General features: G+C 36.0%; 1 protein-coding gene across 1 annotated transcript in view; it reads left to right on the top strand.

Annotated features, from left to right (window-relative positions):
* Positions 1 to 19,001, top strand: part of TMEM131 (transmembrane protein 131) — a 104,563-nt gene that overhangs the window by 67,525 nt on the left and 18,037 nt on the right. The window contains exons 13-29 of the mRNA XM_054817781.1: positions 352 to 460; positions 1,298 to 1,451; positions 1,553 to 1,723; positions 2,060 to 2,170; positions 2,257 to 2,391; positions 2,877 to 2,981; positions 4,040 to 4,126; positions 8,477 to 8,629; positions 8,784 to 8,859; positions 8,978 to 9,095; positions 11,068 to 11,206; positions 11,316 to 11,425; positions 11,814 to 11,880; positions 12,856 to 13,007; positions 13,701 to 13,843; positions 14,978 to 15,164; positions 16,320 to 16,505. Coding sequence (XP_054673756.1) covers positions 352 to 460; positions 1,298 to 1,451; positions 1,553 to 1,723; positions 2,060 to 2,170; positions 2,257 to 2,391; positions 2,877 to 2,981; positions 4,040 to 4,126; positions 8,477 to 8,629; positions 8,784 to 8,859; positions 8,978 to 9,095; positions 11,068 to 11,206; positions 11,316 to 11,425; positions 11,814 to 11,880; positions 12,856 to 13,007; positions 13,701 to 13,843; positions 14,978 to 15,164; positions 16,320 to 16,505 — 2,203 coding nt within the window. The remainder of the gene's footprint in view (positions 1 to 351; positions 461 to 1,297; positions 1,452 to 1,552; positions 1,724 to 2,059; positions 2,171 to 2,256; positions 2,392 to 2,876; positions 2,982 to 4,039; positions 4,127 to 8,476; positions 8,630 to 8,783; positions 8,860 to 8,977; positions 9,096 to 11,067; positions 11,207 to 11,315; positions 11,426 to 11,813; positions 11,881 to 12,855; positions 13,008 to 13,700; positions 13,844 to 14,977; positions 15,165 to 16,319; positions 16,506 to 19,001) is intronic.

A 19,001-nucleotide genomic window follows, 5' to 3' on the forward strand; every position in this document is an offset into this window, starting at 1 on the left:
TAGGTGTGTCCCATACTCTTAAGTGGGGAATTCAGCTCACCTGAGTTATCCTCTGGACATGTCCAAGTTATTTATTTGACAGGAGCAGTCAGGCTTCCCTGTTGTAGATAAGCTTAGTAACTCAGTTGGTGTAAAGAGGGAGGAATTAAGAACTCAGATCTCTTACTTCCTAGACTTTACTCCATGTAAGTTGCTTATTGAAATTTCCTTAAGATATGTTTTTTCTCTTCCGTGATACTTCATTTCTGGGCTAGCTCTGTGCTTTTATTCTTTCAGTCATGCTAGCCTAACCTAATGGATCATTTTTTTTTGGTCTGCTCTAACAAACTTCTTATATTCTTGTGTGTACAGCATCAAAAGCAAAAAAAGCATCGCAGTCTTCTGGGAAAATAACTGTTAAAGCAAAAGAGAAGAGCTACTCCAAACTTGAAATACCATATCAAGCAGAAGTGTTGGATGGGTAAGCTTACAGTAATTGAACATAGCTCAAAACCTAAATGCTGTTAATTAGCTGACGTAGCAGGGAATTTAGCCTTTTTACAGGAAGAGGGGATATAAAGAGGTGAAGCCCAAGTTTTCTGAATCTGGAGCTCATTTATAACTACAATTACTAGTTTGATTTTTTTTTTTTGTTTTACACTAGTAGATGAGGTCATCTTAGTAATGCATAAGCTAGTTTCAAGGCTGGGGTTCAAAGTGACCTTAGTGAGTTGTGTTTCAGAGCAGTTGAAGGCTGCAGATGAGACCTTTAAAAAATGCAGTATTGGAAATTTTTCCAGTTTTGCATTTGCTGTTCTATCACTATATGAAGTAAAAGTAGAGAAAACATTTTTGGTTTTAAGCAAAATTTTGGAAGAACTATCAGTGCTTCCTTATTTTTTATTTATTTACAAAGTATGACTAAGTTGACTTTAACATTAATATTGAAATGAGGTGCAACTTTATCAACAGACCTGACACTATTTTAAAGGCAAACAAACTAAACCTTACCTATCAGAACTTTTGTGCTGCAGACACTTGATTTGGTTAATAAGGAATATGCATGCTTTGCAAACTGTCTTAACACATCAGCGCTTCCTTTTAGTCCTCCTAATATGGCAATTCACATATTTTCTTATCTCATTTGGATGACTTAATTATCAATGTCCTTGTAGTGTTAATAATATAGTTTCAACATGCAGTGAGGTATATACCTTTTCTGCTGTTTGATTGAATGAATTCTAGTCTTTTGTGTAAGAAAAACACTTTTATGTTTGAGGAAAGTCTTTATTTTTCTCATACTGTTTTCTTTTAATAGATATTTAGGATTTGATCATGCTGCCACACTCTTTCACATCCGTGACAATGCTGCTGATTCTGTGGAAAGACTGATCTATCTAACAAACACATTCAGTTTTGCAGTCCTTATACATGATGTTGTGTTACCAGAAGAAGCAAAACCAATGTTTAAAGTAAGCTCCATTTCCATGAACATTTTTACCTAATAGTAAATGTTTAAATGTACTGCACTTTGTTAAATTGTAACATTGATCTTCATTGTTCACTGATCTAGGTCCAGAACTTCAGTAAACCAGTCTTAATTCCGCCTAATGAATCCAGATATATTTTTACACTTCATTTTATGCCTTCCACATCATCTGTTCATATAGATAATAATATTTTACTTATCACCAATGCTTCTAAATTTCACCTACCTGTCCGAGCATACACAGGATTTTTAGATGTAAGTATTTTCCTTTTTTTGTTTGGGTTTTTTTTGCTACTTTAGTCTAATTAGAGGTGTACTTCATTGGACTGTTTTTAATTCCTTATTCTACTTCTATGGGAGGATGGCTTTTTTAATTTCAAAATTATGTTACAAGTTCTTTCCTTAAACAACTTCAGTTACTGCTGAAAAATTCTTTTTTGTTCCCTTTAGTTTTATATAGAAAATGTATAAAATTTTGAGATTTTCACAGTACTGCTGTATTAGACTTTTTAATGTATTTGTTAATGAGCTTAGAGTTTGAGCACATTTTGTATTTAACCTATGCTAAAATACCTTTATCAATCTTTCCAGTACTTTGTACTGCAACCAAAAACAGAGGAACGATTTATAGATTTTGGCATATTGAGTGCAACAGAAGCTACTAGCATTTTATTTGCAGTCATCAACAGCAATCCGATAGAGGTAAGGGTGGATTTATTTTTAGTTTGCCTTTTAAAAAATTTACGTCAGTGTTGTTACTGAAAACAGTACCTTTTGTTCTTTTTAAGCTGGCTATAAAAAGTTGGCATATTATAGGAGATGGTTTGGCCATAGAACTTCTAACAACCGAAAAGGGAAACAGAACAACGATAATTGCAAACCACCATGAACTACAAAATGCTAGTGCATCTGATCAGTCTTCAGTAAGTAATCCTTTGAATCCATTGCTTAAAGCTAGATTTAGGGGCGGGGGGGGGAAGACAAATCTGTGCAACTTCTTGCAGTTTCATTTTAGCGGGGGGGGGGGGGGGGGTGGGGGGTGTAAAAATTCCTAATTGTTGTATGAATTTGAGTATGATAAAGCATGTAGAATTTTTTAAATTTATTTTAAGAAGCAGTATTATGTTATTGGTTAGATTTTGAAAGGGGGAGCTTCAGAAACAGTAACCTCCATACCCTCAGATGATGCTTATCATTTATCTGGGAAGAGTAGAATTTATCACCTCAAGGAACAGATAATTTTTGTGTTAGAAACTGATATATTTGAATTTTTCCTTTTACCACTGACTATTGTTTCAAATGTATTTTGATTTAGTTTAAAGAAATAAGAGGATGTTGGGTATTTTTTTAAGTGAAATTTCTTTCCAATAATTGGCATACAATGGATAACTTTTTCTACCATTTACAGGTGATACTAGCATCAGGTTATTATGCTATGTTTAGAGTAAAACTAATAGCGAAAGAACTTGAAGGAATTCATGATGGAGCTGTACAAATCACGACAGATTATGAGGTATATTTACTGTATATTCATGGGTGTTGCCCAAATGATATGTTTAATTCTTAAGCGTGAAGTTTTAAGAGTTGTATTAGCGGACAGATTGCAATATCAGGGAGAAGCTGAGGTTGGAAGGGACCTCTGGAGGTCAGGTTATCTCTGCAAGGTAACGACAGTAATGCTACTTATGCTGTGTCTTCTCTAAGGAATGAAGAATGACTTTCATTATGATTTTTCATCCGGCTTTCAAAAATACCCATTTAAATCTGACCTAATGCTTTGAGGTATGGGTTCTTCAATGACTTGACACATCTCAAAGCATCAATGCATGGAGCTTTTGGCATAACACCCGCTAACAATGTGCTTTTTGGTACATTATCAGTTACTGAAATTGAGCTATAATTTCAGAGGTTTTTCTGTGAAAATCCAATGTAAAAGTTGTTTTGGAGAGATCAAAGTTTGCTGACAGTTCATGAAACAGAGTTCTTACATTAAGATTAGTAAGGGAGAGAACAACAGCCAGTTGATTCTCAACTTCATATGTGTTTCCTGTTAATAAATTATTTTGCAGGAGAAAGAGATTCTAATACGTAACGGAATTTGTGTTTAATATCTTTGGGTGATATATGTAGGAAAAAAAAGTGACACACTGTGCTTATGAAACCAGGAAATTCTATAGCTTATTGTGTGGTTGTGATGAAACCGCAGAAAATAGGAAATTCCTTATTTCTGCCAGTTATCTGAGATTTTAAGCTTTTTTTAATATGTTATGAATTTCCTATTTTCACTTATATTTTAACTCTGCTTTTGTGTTCCACGTATAATGGTGCTAAGTATGACTGAGCAAAGGTGTGCTTCTTGACAGTATGGAGCGGCTAATCTGAATATGATGATGTGTGGAAATCTTAATTCATGTCTTCATGTTTTCAATGTATATATAAGCCTAGGCTACATTAACTATAGAATTTCAGAGTTTTGTTATTCTATGCAATTCAGAAGTGGAAGAGACATCTAAAGGCTGATATTTAAGTATTTTTTTCCTAAACTTTTCTTGTTCTCTTTTTTCCCCCCAGATTTTAACTATACCAGTGAAGGCAGTGATTGCTGTAGGCTCGCTGACCTGCTCCCCAAAACATGTTTTTCTTCCACCTTCTTTTCCGGTAAGAATGTTGGATCATGGCATTAAATGTTTTCTTGCTGTGTTTTTTATTTATCTGTCCTTTTCAAGAGAAACTGCTCTCTTAAATTGTTGCATGTCAAATTGCTGCAGAGATTGTGCTACCAAACTGTTATGATTCAGCTTGTTGCTATTTTGGGGGGGTTTTCCCCCATACACACATGTCCCAAGCATGAGTTTTCCCTACATCTCCTCTACTGCCCTCTTGAATGGGATCTTGGAATATTGATATGATCCCAAACCTGATTCTTTGCAGCCTCATTCTAACGTAGCTGTGGTCACTTATGTGGTTGTTACCAATTCATGTGCATTAGCACCAAGAGTAAGAAGAGAGAGATGAAATTGCAGAAATGCATTTTTCAAATTCCTGAAGCGTAATGCCAAAGACAACAAAGTCAGCTAATAAACTGACATTTTAGTATAAGAAGTCCTTGATCTCTGTGAAAGCATTATTGTATTGTTTCCACACTAAAATTAGATTTTCTTGAGGGTACGTGGTGGAGTACCTGAACAGGAAAGCAAGAAAGCTGTGTGGGTCTACAACTCTCTGCAAAAGTATGAACGGCTGTTTTCATCTGTGCTCCTGCAGTAGTGTTTATTCAGTGAGTGCTGAAAGCAGCTTCTTTGCTCAAGCTGGTAACCGGATAATAGTTTCTTCTCGCTTGGCATTCAGCATAACCGTAGAAGCATGGGCAGTCAAGGCATATTGACTTTGCAACTGGTATTTCATTGAAGTCTGAACTTTATGTGACTTTCAGATGAGTGGGGAATGTAATATGATGGAAATCATAGGAAGAGAGATTGAAAACTGGGGGGAAAACATGAGCAAACGGAGAAAGAGATGGCAGTTTTCTGAAAGGATAAAACTAATTCTGCGCGTGTTGGTGGAAATGGGTTTTGTTTCCTTGTCTGTTCTGCGTGGTCTCAATCTGTCATAGAGCACTGCCTGTTCTCACCTCCTCTTCTGATAGCGCCTTAGTATCTCCTGCTTATCTTACAATTTGTGTACTCTTAAATAGTAATTTTTCACTGGCAAATCAAATGTTTTACCTCATGTCTAGTAGATAAATGATCATTTTTTGAAAAAGTAATGCAATAGGTTAGTCAACAGGACTTCAGTGAATCATTACTACATTTGCCCCATTATCCATTCCATCTCCCTTCTGATCTACTTCACAAATTGTTCTGAAGTCTTTTGCTACTGTTGAGATCAAATGGTCATACCTACAGTTGCACAGATCTCTTGTTATTTTTTATCTTTTTATCTTTAGGATCTGTGTTTCGTATTTGACTATATGGCCACACCATTATGTGGATATTTATTACACTGACTACTGCTCCATAAGCCTTTGATGAATTGAAGTAACTTAAAGGTCCATTTCCCTTTCTTTCACTAAAGATAGAGCAATTTCTATATTCTGTATCCTAATTTATATATCCTAATTCCTGGCAAGATTATTGTCCCTCTTGTATGCCACATTAACATATTGTTCCATTTTGGGCCATAAAGAAGTATTTATTTTTTTTTTAAATCTCCCTTTATTTTGTTCTAACTGGAATGGCTAAAGAGCTTCTTGATGTATCTTAATATACACCCAAGGTCTTAGTCAGCTTGATTTTTTTTTGTTCACTTTTTTTTGTTGTTTTGGCAGGCCCTACTTCTTGCAACACCTGTGTTTCTCAGCCTCTAAGGCATAGCTTCCTTGCTGTCATCGTTCTTTCTCATTCCCAGACTGCTGTGATTTTTATTGGCTTCATGCTCTTTACCAGAAATGTTTTCACATAATTATTTATTCAGGTGACCTTTGGACTCCTGCATTTTCTTTGGGAGTATAGATTCAGATATAATTATCAGCTTTGACAAGATTCTACACTGTTTTCTGTGTTCAAGCCCCAAGCTTTTCAGAGCAGTCAGCTTCACTTGCTACTTCTTTTAGTTGGTCACTTAGCTCTTTCGATATTTGAGAACATTGACAGCAGATTAACTTTTCCTTTTTCTTGGATTCATTTCAAACTAAACTTGTGATCACTGAATTCATGACACTCTTGCATCTAGTTGTTCTGTAATGCCTCCATTACTTATGAAAATAAGCCTAAAATAGCATCAGTTCTTGTTTCAGTGTTTGGTAGAGAAATTTGACAGCTATACCATCCAGGAATAACAAGGTGCTACAATTTTAGTAACACTTGCTTTTCAGTTCATATCTAGGATGTAATTCTCCTGCAGCTGCCTGGTTCCCAGTACTGTCTCTGTTTATAATTTTAGCGTATTTGCACCTAAGTCTGATTTCTGGTATTCTGACAAAGTTTGTCAGCAATACACTAACAGTGTATACAAGCCTTGTAAAGATCTGTTTAAATCAAGACATTGATCTTAGCTGTGTTGACTTCTGCTTCATAATGTCATTTTGTAGCTTACAGTGCCACCTCTCAACTCTTCCCTGATCAAAGCTCATCTTTGAGGACCTGTGTGCTGAATAGCGTTGTTCTGGTTTTCTTATTACTGCTGGGTAAAGTCTTCTTCGCTTATCTGTTGTTTCATGTTTACATGCTGCGTAAGGGTCTTAAAATACTCTTCATTTGTTCTACAGAGTTTAACAAACCTTTATTGTACCCAATTGATGGCAGTTTGTTACTCACAGGATTCCACAGACTTACCTCCTATTCAGTTTAGCAGGACTGTACTGTTTAGAGATTTAATCTTGTAGTTTCTTTCCCTGTGCAGTTGCTATTATTGAGACTGTTATACTATGTCACTGTGCTGGTTTTGGCTGGGGAAGAGTTAATTCTCTTCATAGTAGCTAGTATGGGACTGTATTCTGGATTTGGGCTGGAAACCGTGTTGATAATACAGAGGAGTTTTATTTTATTGTTGAGCAGTGCTTACACAGAGCCAAGGCCTTTTCTGCTTCTCACACCACCCCACCAGTGAGTAGGCTGGGGGTGCACAGGGAGTTGGGAGGGCACACAGCCGGGACAGATGACCCTGACTGGACAAAGGGATATTCCATACCATATGACGTCATGCTCAGCATATAAAGCTGGAGGAAGGTTGCAGTGAGGGCCGCTGCTTGGAGACTGGTCATGAGCAAGTGTTTCCATTTGCATCACTTGTCTGTCTTGGGTTTATTTGCCTTTCTTTGTTATTTTCCTTTATTGTTGTTGTTGTTGTTTATTAAATAATGAAACTGTTCTTATCTCAACCCACAAGTTTTCTTGCTTCTACCCTTCCAATTCTTTTCCCCTCATACTGCTGGGTAGGAGTGAGCGAGCAGCTGTGTGGTGCTTAGTTGCCGGCTGGGGTTAAACCACGACAGTCACTATTTCCTGAGGCACAGTCAAATTTTGAGCCTGCAGAATGCATCTCTCCACTTCAGTCCTTACCTTGAGAACTTTTTAAAAAGCTGAAAGTATTGATTTAAGGGGAACATGAAAAACTCTAGTCATGTTCATTAGAAGATAGTCTTGGATATTTAAATTTGCTTGTATTCATCTATTTTATATAAATCTGAAATTTTGTCATCAGTCCTGAGTTGTGTTTTTTGTTCTGTTTTTTATTTATTGTTTATTCTGTGCTCATCAGGTTTGGGTTTTGAGATAAGGTGAAAAACATAGCCACAGAATCATTGATTTACAAGTGAGGGCAGGGGGAGAGTTTGAGCACTGCAGTGATTCTGATTACGAAAAACAATTAAACTTAAAAATGCTTAAAAGATAAAATAATGTTTGGCTCAGAAGAGGAGGCAGGGTGTAAAGGTGTGGGGAAAAAACTTGCACTATTTTCTTTTTAAATGTTGTAATTTTAGTACCTGGTGTCTTAATTTCATTGGAAGTGGGAAGGAGGATTGTACCGATGTTTTTAAATGCTCTCTGTCACCCGTAGTGTTTGTAATCTGCAGCTTCACTCTGCTGTTCCTTACAAGTTATTTCTAATTACTAGCAACTATGTACTAGATCTTTTACAAGAAGCTTGTTTCCCTTTTGTAATAGGAGGCTCAGAAAACTGAAGTTTCCTCTTGCCTTTCCTCCTCTGGTATTTTTTTTAACATGATTTGATGAAGCAGAACTGTTCTCCTAGCTCTTCAAGACACTTCAAGTGTATTTATTTTTGAAAGAGGGATGAACTGTGAAGCAGATGGAGGAAAGAATACAAGTTCACAGAAACTTACCTTGAAGTATTACAAGTGGCATTTTTTTTAAGATAGCATAGTTAAAAATCTCAATTTAACATTTCAGCTCTGCTGTGATCTTTGCCAGCCTGCATAAATAAATACATATGCTAGGGAAAATGCATATCCTGCAGACTTTTTTCATTCTTTTTTTTTTTCTTTAGGGGAAAGTAGTTCACCAGAGCCTGAACATTATGAACTCCTTTTCTCAGAAAGTGAAAATACAACACATACGCTCCCTGTCAGAAGATATAAGGTTTTATTATAAGAGGCTAAGAAGTAATAAAGAAGATTTAGAGCCAGGAAAAAAATCAAAGGTTTGTTTATGCCTTATTTCTACATGTTTATAAGTTCTGTCTTATACAAAGCATATGTTAAGTTTGTGTGGACATCAGAAACTTTTCTTTTTTCTTTGGTCATTAGATTTACTGTGCAGTTTTTTTAATTGATCTACTCTTCTCTGTTCTGCAGATTGCAAATATTTATTTTGACCCCAGTTTGCAATGTGGAGATCGTTGTTATGTAGGATTGCCTTTTCTGTCTAAATGTAAGTAACGTTCAGCTTTATAATGAAAATCTTAAAAAAAAAAAAAAAAAAAAGTTTAGTATTCTCCTTAAGCAATGATTTTACATGAAGAGTTTAAAAACCATGTTATTTCTTAAAGCGGAATCTAAAGTTCAGCACAGCATAACAATGCAAGAAGATTCATGGGATTCTGACTGGGATTTGCATGAGAACTTATTCAAAGAATGGACAGAAATAAAAGAGAACTCAAGCCATAGGTAAGTATTTTATCCCTGCTACTTTCTCAGGCCTTAAATCACTAGATAATTCTGTGTTAAGTATGCTCTTATAAAATATAGGATTTCTTAATATAGGATTTCTTAATATTGCAGTGCTCTTTGAGAGGGGGACAAGAAGGTGTTACTTGGCCTTGTCTGCAGAACATTTTAGAAGTTAAAAACCAGTAATAATGTTCTCAAGTCAAACACAACACTGAAAGTTACTGTTCACTGGAGTATGCTGCCATTCTTGAGAATATGGCAACAGCAAGGCAGTCTCTACTCTGCATAAATTTCCTAGAACAGATTATACTGTTTGTGCAGTATCCCTGCTTAATCTGTTTTAAAGTAGTAACCTCAATATGCCTCTAAGTTTTCATAAGGTTTTCTATTGCTACTGTTCTGAGATTATTGCATTTCAGTGAATTAGCAAATTGTCTGGGATTTCTCCTGAGATTTGCTAAAGAGAAGGCAATTAATGACTGCTATTTAATTTTTAGAAAACGTCCAACTCTGCAGGCTGCTATGTACCTTTTAAACATCTGCATTCTCATATGTAAAGTGATTTAATCTCCAAGAGACATAAGTTAGCATTAACAAGTACATATGCTTTTGTGATGATAGCATCAAGACTAACATTTCAAAAAAGGTATGCATATTTGCAGAAAAACGAAATGACTGTATGTACATAAATAGAGTAACAAAAGCATACCTCCTTTATCACTTTTTTGTTCTAATGCTGGTATGTTAATAATTCCTAAGCAAATTTGATCTAAACAGGATCCTCTATTTAGCCACATTGGTAACTTTCAAGCATGTTCTATCACCTGCAGTAAGAGGACAGTAAAGGAAAATTCTTCTAAAAACTACTTCAGAATAAGTAGCAGTTCTAGCTGGAATATACAATGCTTTAATATTATTTAGTATAATATATAATCTAGAATATGTAATTCTCTTAGAGAGTTAAAATTAACTAACTAGCCGAGGAAGCATTCAGCAAAGGAGAAATGCTCCTGAGTACAGAGGGTTTCTGACTTGGGCATTTGGAGTCTCTCCAAAATACTTCTCTAGGTTTGAAGTCTAGCGTTTCGTCTGTGTTGCTGACTGGAGAACTCAATGCTGGTAGTCTTGTTTCAGCTCCTGGTGGAGAGCTTGTAGGAGAACAGGAATCAAGTCTGTTGCAGAGGCTGGTTAATAGCAAAGAACTTCATTCACTGATGGAAATAGCTGACACCAAGTATGACCGGTTCAGATTTGCTTTAGATTTGTTAGACAGGAGTATACTGTCCAGGCACATACTCCATGTATCCGTTGCAGCTAGAATACATGGACAGATTTCCTGTATGTTACGCATGTGCAGGCACAATTCATTTTCTGGATAGTGGATGTCTGGATGTTGTATTGGGAACAGACTGTAGCAGGACTGGTATTTTTCCTTTCTACTGTTTATACCTTTGCAAATCATCAAGTATTTTTTGGGTCGTTTTCCTACTGATCTGAATCTCAGTTATATTCTCAAAGTCTGTTTATGCAATATTCACGAGCTAGGCACTTCCCAATGAAAAATAAAATTTGTGTCTCACTGTCCAAAGAGCAGTGATTTAAGAGAAATGCAAATGCTGCAAGATTTGTGATGCAGTGCATAAGTCCTACGATGTTTTCTGCTCACCTTTATCCATAAATAGGCCATAACAGAACTTGGAATGGATGGATGTTGGCAACAATACTTAAACAGAGAACATCTTTAGAATCTTTGGGTTGGTCTCATATAGCATGTTTTGGTGGTTTCTGTTGCACTTTTTAATAGCGGTACATATGGACAGAGTTCAGTGTTTTTCTTTAATTGCATATAAATATAATGTACCATGCTATTTCTCAAACCAATGTTTTCAGAGTGCTTTTAAGCACTCTGCTTTTTCCAGACTTTTCTGATTTTACTCCTGTAAAGTAAGTTTTATAACTGTTTCTCCAGATTGAATGCTGTATTTGAAGTAGACACAGATCTTCAGAAGGATGTCCGGTTGAAAATTACAGCAGAAATGGCCTGGCCTTCCATACTTAGTTCACCACGCCATCTAAGCTTCCCTCTTACCAATACAAACAGTTCATCAGTAAGTTATTTTGTTGATAGTATCACTTTGTAGGGACTGCATTTTTAATAGCTGTTTCTAATTACTTCAACCCCAACGTAAACTTTACAAAAATTGTGTTTCTGAATAGGAAGAAGAAATTTTTCTAGAAAATCCAGCTGATGTTCCTGTGTATGTTCAGTTCCTTCCTGTAGCTCTGTATTCTAACCCATTCACCTTTGTTGACAAAATGTTAGAACGGTAAGTATGGTTTTAGAGAAGTTAGGTCATTCTCACTCTATAGCAAAATGCATTTTACAAAAAATGCATGCAGTTTTTGGCAGCTGTGTTGGTAGTTACAGTTTTGGCCACTTGTAGAATTTGAATCATTAGCTCAGTTGAGAACTGAATCTAGGCTGATTACTATTGAATGCACATCTGTATTTTTTGCTGAGCTAAACTGCTGTTTATATTTCTTCCTTAACTTGAAGCATGAGCAGGGGAATAAGAAAAATTAAATGATCCTTTCAGGTCAATACTGTTTGAGTCCTACCATCAGTTCTCGATTTGTGCTAAAACCCTTAAGTGCAAATATGTCATTATCTTCCCTGATCTAGCGGGGGGGAAAAAAAATGTGTGTCTGTTTCAGGTTTAATTTGAGTAAGCCAACGAATTTCAATCTGAGGACTCTAGAGTTCCAGGTCTTCAGAAATTGCGTAAGTATTTCAATATGGTCTTTAAATTTTTATATTTACATATTTTAATGTTTTAATAAGAGTTCAGTCATACACATCTTCAAATTTAGGTATTTGTATGTGTGAAAAATGTGATGCTTCTTTTGGATATTTTCAGAGAATTAGGAAAAGTAGTATTTCTTCAAATGCAATAGTTAAAATGTCGCTTTTTCTGTATGCTTATGTTACAATAGGATTGCGGAAGTTACAGGAAAACTGCATTTATTCATTCTGTTACTGATACAGGATTATTTTCTTTGGTATGGTGGTTGGTAGTTCTAAAATTAGCAAAGTATTGAGTTTTCCATTGCTTCGTTCTTTATTTTAAATGATTTGAGTTTTGCGGACAACTTTGTGTGTGCTTTTTCATATAGAGCATGCCACATCCTGAACGTTTTCTTTTCTCATCCAATATATACACCTTTTCTCCTTCATTTACAGTTAGCTTTAGGTTAGCAATTTGATGCTTGCACAGTATCTAAAGGCAAACTAGGCAAAATACACTTTTTTCAATAGTTCTTCTATTTAAAGTTTGCTTTTCCCCTTTTTTTGCTTTACTTAGAAAAACCAATATTCTAAAAATGTTTTAACAATGGAACATTTTGAGTGTAGAAAATGATACGTAATGGCTTAATGCTGATTTGGTGTTTAAAATATACATTTTAAAAACTTCTCAACTCTTTTTTTCTAGAGCTTTATGATTCCACATGTGTATAGTTTAGCTCAGTTCTGTCTTGCTGTGTTCTGCTTCTAAATGAACACAGATGATTTACTAATAAGTAGAGAAATTCTTGTGCTATCAGACTTTCTAGTTAAAAACCCTAGTATATGTCATTGGGTAGTACGCTTCTTTATAACAAGACCAATTTTTTAGCTAAAATAATATCATTTCTATCAAATACATGTAAAAATTTCCTATTTTTAAAAGTGTGACTTTGTTTTCCCCACTTTCTTAAGGTTCAGCCACTACAGAGCACTGTAGGACTTACAAAGGGCCTGGCTCGTCATTCAGTTTTAAGCCTAATATTAAAACCTGGTGAGAGAAAATCTGTCAAAGTAAAATTCACTCCAGTTCATAATAAAACTGTTTCATCACTAGTTGTTATCAGGTATGAGAGATATTTCCGAAATGAGCGTGAGTTTTTCTGATGTTTTTTTATTTCTAAGATGATACTTGTGATCAGCTGTCAATAAGAAACTTGCTTTTACCAGAGTAATTGTAGAATTACATGTGTCTGGAGAGAGATTTAATTTAAGTGTGATTGTGATATGTTTTACAGTAGTTAAACTGTATCCAGTTTGTATATATTATATAGAAAATTATACTTTCTAATATAAATATATAATCCACTGTTATACTTGGAGGCTTAAATTCTTGAATACATACTACACTATCTTGAAAGTAGGGACTCCAGTTATAGATGCCATTTGCACCATCAGGCTGCAATGCAAGTTCAGTCTTTCTACTAAAGAGCTCTGACTAGCTATTTCACTTTTGTATCAGGTGCAATACATTAATATGATGAAATACAAACTTTAATTACTACCTCACTGGGTTTTTTATTTGTATGCCACGTTGTGATTTCTTAGGTTTTTGCCTTGCAAACACTATGTTTGAGATCCCCGGCTATTTACTTCTGTGTTGTGGGGAATTATTTGTGGAACTACTTATATTTCTGTCCTCCAGATTTGGGATATAACTTCGTGGTCTGTGGAGAAGCTTGCAGGAGCAATAGACTTTTACGAATAGCATGAAAAGCATAATCCTTTTATGAATGTTTCCCCTTTTTCTTTGTACACAGAAATAATTTGACTGTAATAGATGCCATAATAGTACAAGGACAAGGAACAACTGAGAGCTTGAAGGTTGCAGGCAAATCTCCTGGTCCAGGAAGTTCTTTACGCTTTAAAATCACAGAAGCATTATTAAAAGACTGCTCAGAAAGTGAGTACTTCGTGAGCTACTATGGTGAACAGAAAAGAAATTAACATTTTGCGTGTACAAATTGAAATGTGTGTGGAAATATTTTTCCCCTGTTCTAGCGCCCCAGAAATTTAATTCCTTTATTTACATTAAAATAACTTCTTCATTCAGGCAGAAAATGAAATATTTTACCTTTTTCATTTTAATGTGAAAACTAGGAAAGATGAAACAAAAGTCCTTCATCCCCAAAACTCAAGACAGAGGAGGTGAAGATCCTAGTACATTTACTAGGAAAATCTCTAATTCCTAAATTTAAGTAAATTGGATCTCAGATGCAACTTTGTTTTGGGCTGTTTGGGGGGTTTTTTCCCCCTTGCACCTTCAGAATCAGTATGCACATAGCCAACATGGAAAAAGGCAGGGTGTGTTCCTCAGTGAAAATTAAATCCGAGCCAGATTCTATTCTGGGGTCAGAGGTTTTCTGCTCTACAGCCCAGACTTGCTTCTAAGAGGAGAGCCAAGAATACCTGTATTACCAAAGGAACCGGTAGAAGAGGGTTAGTTTTATCTTATATTAAAATCTGCTTTATTACTTTGTAGATTTCCAGACATATTTGTAAGGTGCCATGTTAATTATTATCTGAGGTTATTCTGATTTTTTTTGAGGGATGAGTAAGAAAACTTCAAGTAAAGCTTAGTCATTACCGCTTACATGTTGTGCTTTAGGGATGTTTTTGCTAATAAGATGTATGTAGCTCAGCCATGGATTTTATTTTTAAGACACAAAAAAGTTTTAATTCTCCTCGTGCTGGGACTTTTTCACAGAATACCACAATACTAAGCAGTACATCAAAGAACTTTACAGCTTAGATGACTTTTTTTGTGAGGCAGCAGTGCTATCAGAGGTTTGGGGGTTTGGGTTTTTTCCTGATGAGTTAGAGGGCTCTGGAATTGTACAAGTGCCCTGCCTGGACAGTGGTGAGAATCTGGCTGCAGAGATCTGTTCCTGCAGGCCACGTAAAGATTTCTGTGGGCCTTGCTTAGTCCCCTTTCCTGCTAAAATACTAACAGAACTCTCTTCTGCTGTAGAGTATGAATATAGTGAAGGATAGCTGTTTAGCACAACACTAATTACTTTCTGCTGTTTGTGTCTAGAAATGAAATACAAAGAACCGAATTTCACGCTGAGAAGAACATTTAAAGTGGAAAACACAGGACAGCTGCAGATTAATGTGAAAACTATGGAAATCAGTGGCTATACATGTGAAGGATATGGATTTAAAGTAGTTAACTGTCATGAGTTTGCACTAAGTGCCAATGCCTCTAAAGACATTGTCATATTGTAAGTGGTTTTTCTTACATCTGAATGGAGTCTTACATTATGTATTCCTAATTCTGCTTTGGAGGAAAACAGTTAAATCTGGTTAAATTCTGAGGATTTTTACTTAAGCTTTGAGTGTTTGGGGTTTTTTTTTTAATACAACATAAACCATGAAATTTTTCTCTCTTATTGCAAACACCATTTGATTTTTTAAATAACTTTGTTTTCATGACTGACTATGGTATTGCTTTTATTACTATCCTGTAAGTATAACTTACTGAGTTGGAGTGGTGTTACTATATAGACTTTTTATACATTTGCTCCACTTGGGTTGCGAATGCACATGAGATCTAGATTTACATATGGGTTTGGTGCATTGCAGTGTGTAGTGCAGTGTGTAGAAAAGAGCCTTTAGTCTAAGGATTGTTACCATAACACACAGCATTTTAGTCCTGAATATTTTGTCTGTTTCCTTAATGATAATGATTGTTTAACTCTGTCAGTTGTTATTGTAAAAGATATCTGCACCAAGCCCTGATCTTTTTAAGACTGCTTGGATTGAAATTTAACTATTCAGAATATGGTATCTGAAAAGTTCAGAAGATGCTTCTGTTCTGCAAGAGGACATACGAGATATTGCAGGCAGTGAAACTCCAATAGTATTTCTTCAAGAATCTGAGTTTGTGGTGAGACTGGAACACAGTGGTGATGTTTTTGAAAAGGCAGGCAGTTGTGACTTAAAGGTGAAGTGTTTAAAAACTTTATAGCTCACGTAATGGTCAGTTCCATTGCTTGCTTACAGCTGCCATTAATTTTTTTACTGCATTCAGAGCTTTCTTTTAACGGATTTGGTCACAACTTAATTTCAGTTATTATACTGTATCTTCATATGGTGTATCAGATGTGTTAAGCATAGGTGTTTATGAACTAGTCAAACACATCTCGAGGTATTTGAAAGATACTCGTAAATATTTTTAGGCTAATTGTGTGGATGGTTATTAGTTGTACTGCTAGGCTATTTGTTATAAATGTTTGATTGGGATGCCACTCATGGCAGTAATAGGTGGAGTTTGTGATTTGGGTTGGGTTTTTTTTAAATTTATGAATAATATAAATTACCTTAAACTTTCATGCTGTTCATATGAAAAGTTCTAATATGCTTTACTTTGTTTTCAGGTTTACACCTGATTTCACTGCTTCCAGAGTCATACGTGAATTAAAATTCATCACTGCAGGAGGCTCTGAATTCATATTTGTCTTGAATGCATCCCTTCCATATCACATGTTAGCAACATGTGCAGAAGCGCTGCCCAGGCCCAACTGGGAATTGGCACTGTACATAATCATCTCAGGAATAATGAGGTAGCGTGTATATGTTTGTTCTTAGCGGTATACGTGCATGAACTACTACTGTTTGAGTACAGGTTACAGAGAAATATATATGCATTCAGTACATGCTATAATTGGTGTAAAATAAAATAAGGTGAAGTGAAAAAGGAGAACAAATTAAGAAATGCTCCCGTGTATTGAGTGTGAACAGTTTAAGGCTGAGGAGTACTGACTTTGTGCTCAAACTGAGGACAACATAATATACTTCTTGCTTGGGGCTATTTCCCTAAGTGAGATACATACTCCTGTTAACCCTGGTAATGTGTAGGATTTGGATAAACAATTAAGCCAAACTTGAATCAACTTAGGTGTTAAAGCACTGCTAACTGTGATTTCCCATAGAAATGTAAGCATCCTTCTGGAGTATTGTGCTTTAGAGAGATAGGAGGCAGTGACTGTAATGAGCTTAGCAGATGCTTTGAATGAATTTAACTTTGCTGCCACTTGTCTGTGACAGACAACTGGTGATACTAATAATGGGAGTTCTGAGAACCTGAAGGGCATTGTTTGCAACGCTGCACACTCAGAGGTTACGTAGTAGCATATTAATGCACATTTTTCCCAGCAAACAGATGTGTGTTAGCTATGACTGGTTGAAATACGAGTTGAAAATTCCATTGCGTTTTCCTAGTCTATCTTCTCTACCTATCTTTATTTATTTGAAGTCTGAGGTTATGAACAATGTGTCCCTGCTCATCTCCTGGACACTTTCCCCCACTGCCTTTATCCAGAGAAAACTCAAGCACAGAAACGTATCAAAGTTGTTACTTACCAGTAACAACAAATGCTATTTTCCTTTTTCATTAGTGTTAAGCTGATACCTTGGTGTGAGATAGATTCCTGCTGTAGATGCCTGTGATGAAAAAGTGGTCTTTCTGTGTGCTGCAAATCCAAAGCATTATCACAGATATGTAATGTTCCTGCATTTTTTTTCATATTAAGATACTGACTCTTCCATTTTGCTGTACTATAGTACATAAATGTTCGGTTAGGCCGTCTTTCCTTCTAGGGATTGAGAAAAGAAATAGAGAAGATAAAGTTACAGCCTGCTGAATTTTGTTTTTTGACTCTTCAGCACATTCCTAAGTAATGCAGTTTTACTTAGGAAACTGCATTTTCCAAAGTAACAGGAGAATTTCTGTTATTTAGGAAATTTTGTTTCCTAACTAACACTGCATTACTGAGGGAAGTGCTGTGTAAGTACTAAAGTGATTATCTTCTGAGTATTTGCTAGAAAGGTATAAGTTTAGTTTCTCTTTAGTTTATTGAGAGTGAGTAATGCTTGTCAGCTTATAAGTGTAGTTTGCATGGAGAAGTTTATATGTATTGTATTTGTTAAATAGACTTTACAAAAGAATACAGAACACTAATCCTTTCCCTCACTATGTCTTTTTCCTACAACTACAAAACATCCTTCTTAGCAGCAAATTAGAGGAAGAGTCCTAATGTAGCCATTTCATAATAGTCCAAGGATCCTGTGCACAGTCAGCCTCTAACATTTAGGGGGCCATCATGTAAGGGTTTGTTAGTTGCCACTAAAACAATACTTCCATGTTGTAGTAAAGCTATCCTCAATTTCTAGGAATGAACAACTCTAGGAGTTTGTCTAGATCATGTTTTTAATTTGATAACGAGATGTTTATTTGTTGCCTTCCCTAAATCACTGTTCATCTGGATTGTTACCATACTTGTGGCTCCAAGTTTTGAAGTCCAGCTTGACAGGATACGTACAAACATGACAAAGGAGCCAGCCCTTTTAACGAAGAACTTACCAACAAGGCGCATGTGTGCTCCAGAATAAACCATGAGGGGAAAGAGGGATGTACCAAGATCATTCTTGGGTGTCTAGACCATGTTACTCCCCACTGTGTGGTGTTCCTCACACTAATTTGTTTTATAGTTCAAATTACATGAACACTTTAGGCTCATTATATTCTTCTCTTTTTAATTTTTTTTTGTTAAAAAGCAAAAAACCCAAACCACCACTGCTCCCACCACCACCATACCAACACCAGAAAGCGCAGTTAAAAAGACCACAAAACAAGATTAGTTCTGTTTTTCGTTTATCAAAACACCAAAGCTGGCTTACGTAAAGGGAGTGGAGTCCTTACCCAAAGAGTGACAGAGGAGGAGAAGCCCTCAAGGTGACTTTGTGTTGCAGCCTCCCCTGTACAACCTCTGCAGAGCCCAGCAGTGATACCATGAGGGCAGCACTGTGGGGTTGAGGAGGAGGAGCATCCGTCCACCCAGCCCACCAAACCCCTGTGCACTCCACCCCAGGTTTGTGTAGTGCCATGGTGGTTGATAGAGGTGTGATGCTCTTGTGGCTATCAGTCTTGTGAAACTTTCAAATAGCATCATGGATTACAATTAAGAAGTGAAAGAGATTATACCTTATTCCCTACATCCCAAAGGTAATTCCATTTTTGGTGGTACAGTGCTCAAGGCAAGCTCTTTTGTGTAGGCTTG

The sequence above is a fragment of the Grus americana genome, chromosome 1 (assembly GCF_028858705.1).
Source record: "Grus americana isolate bGruAme1 chromosome 1, bGruAme1.mat, whole genome shotgun sequence".
Lineage (NCBI taxonomy): Eukaryota > Metazoa > Chordata > Aves > Gruiformes > Gruidae > Grus > Grus americana.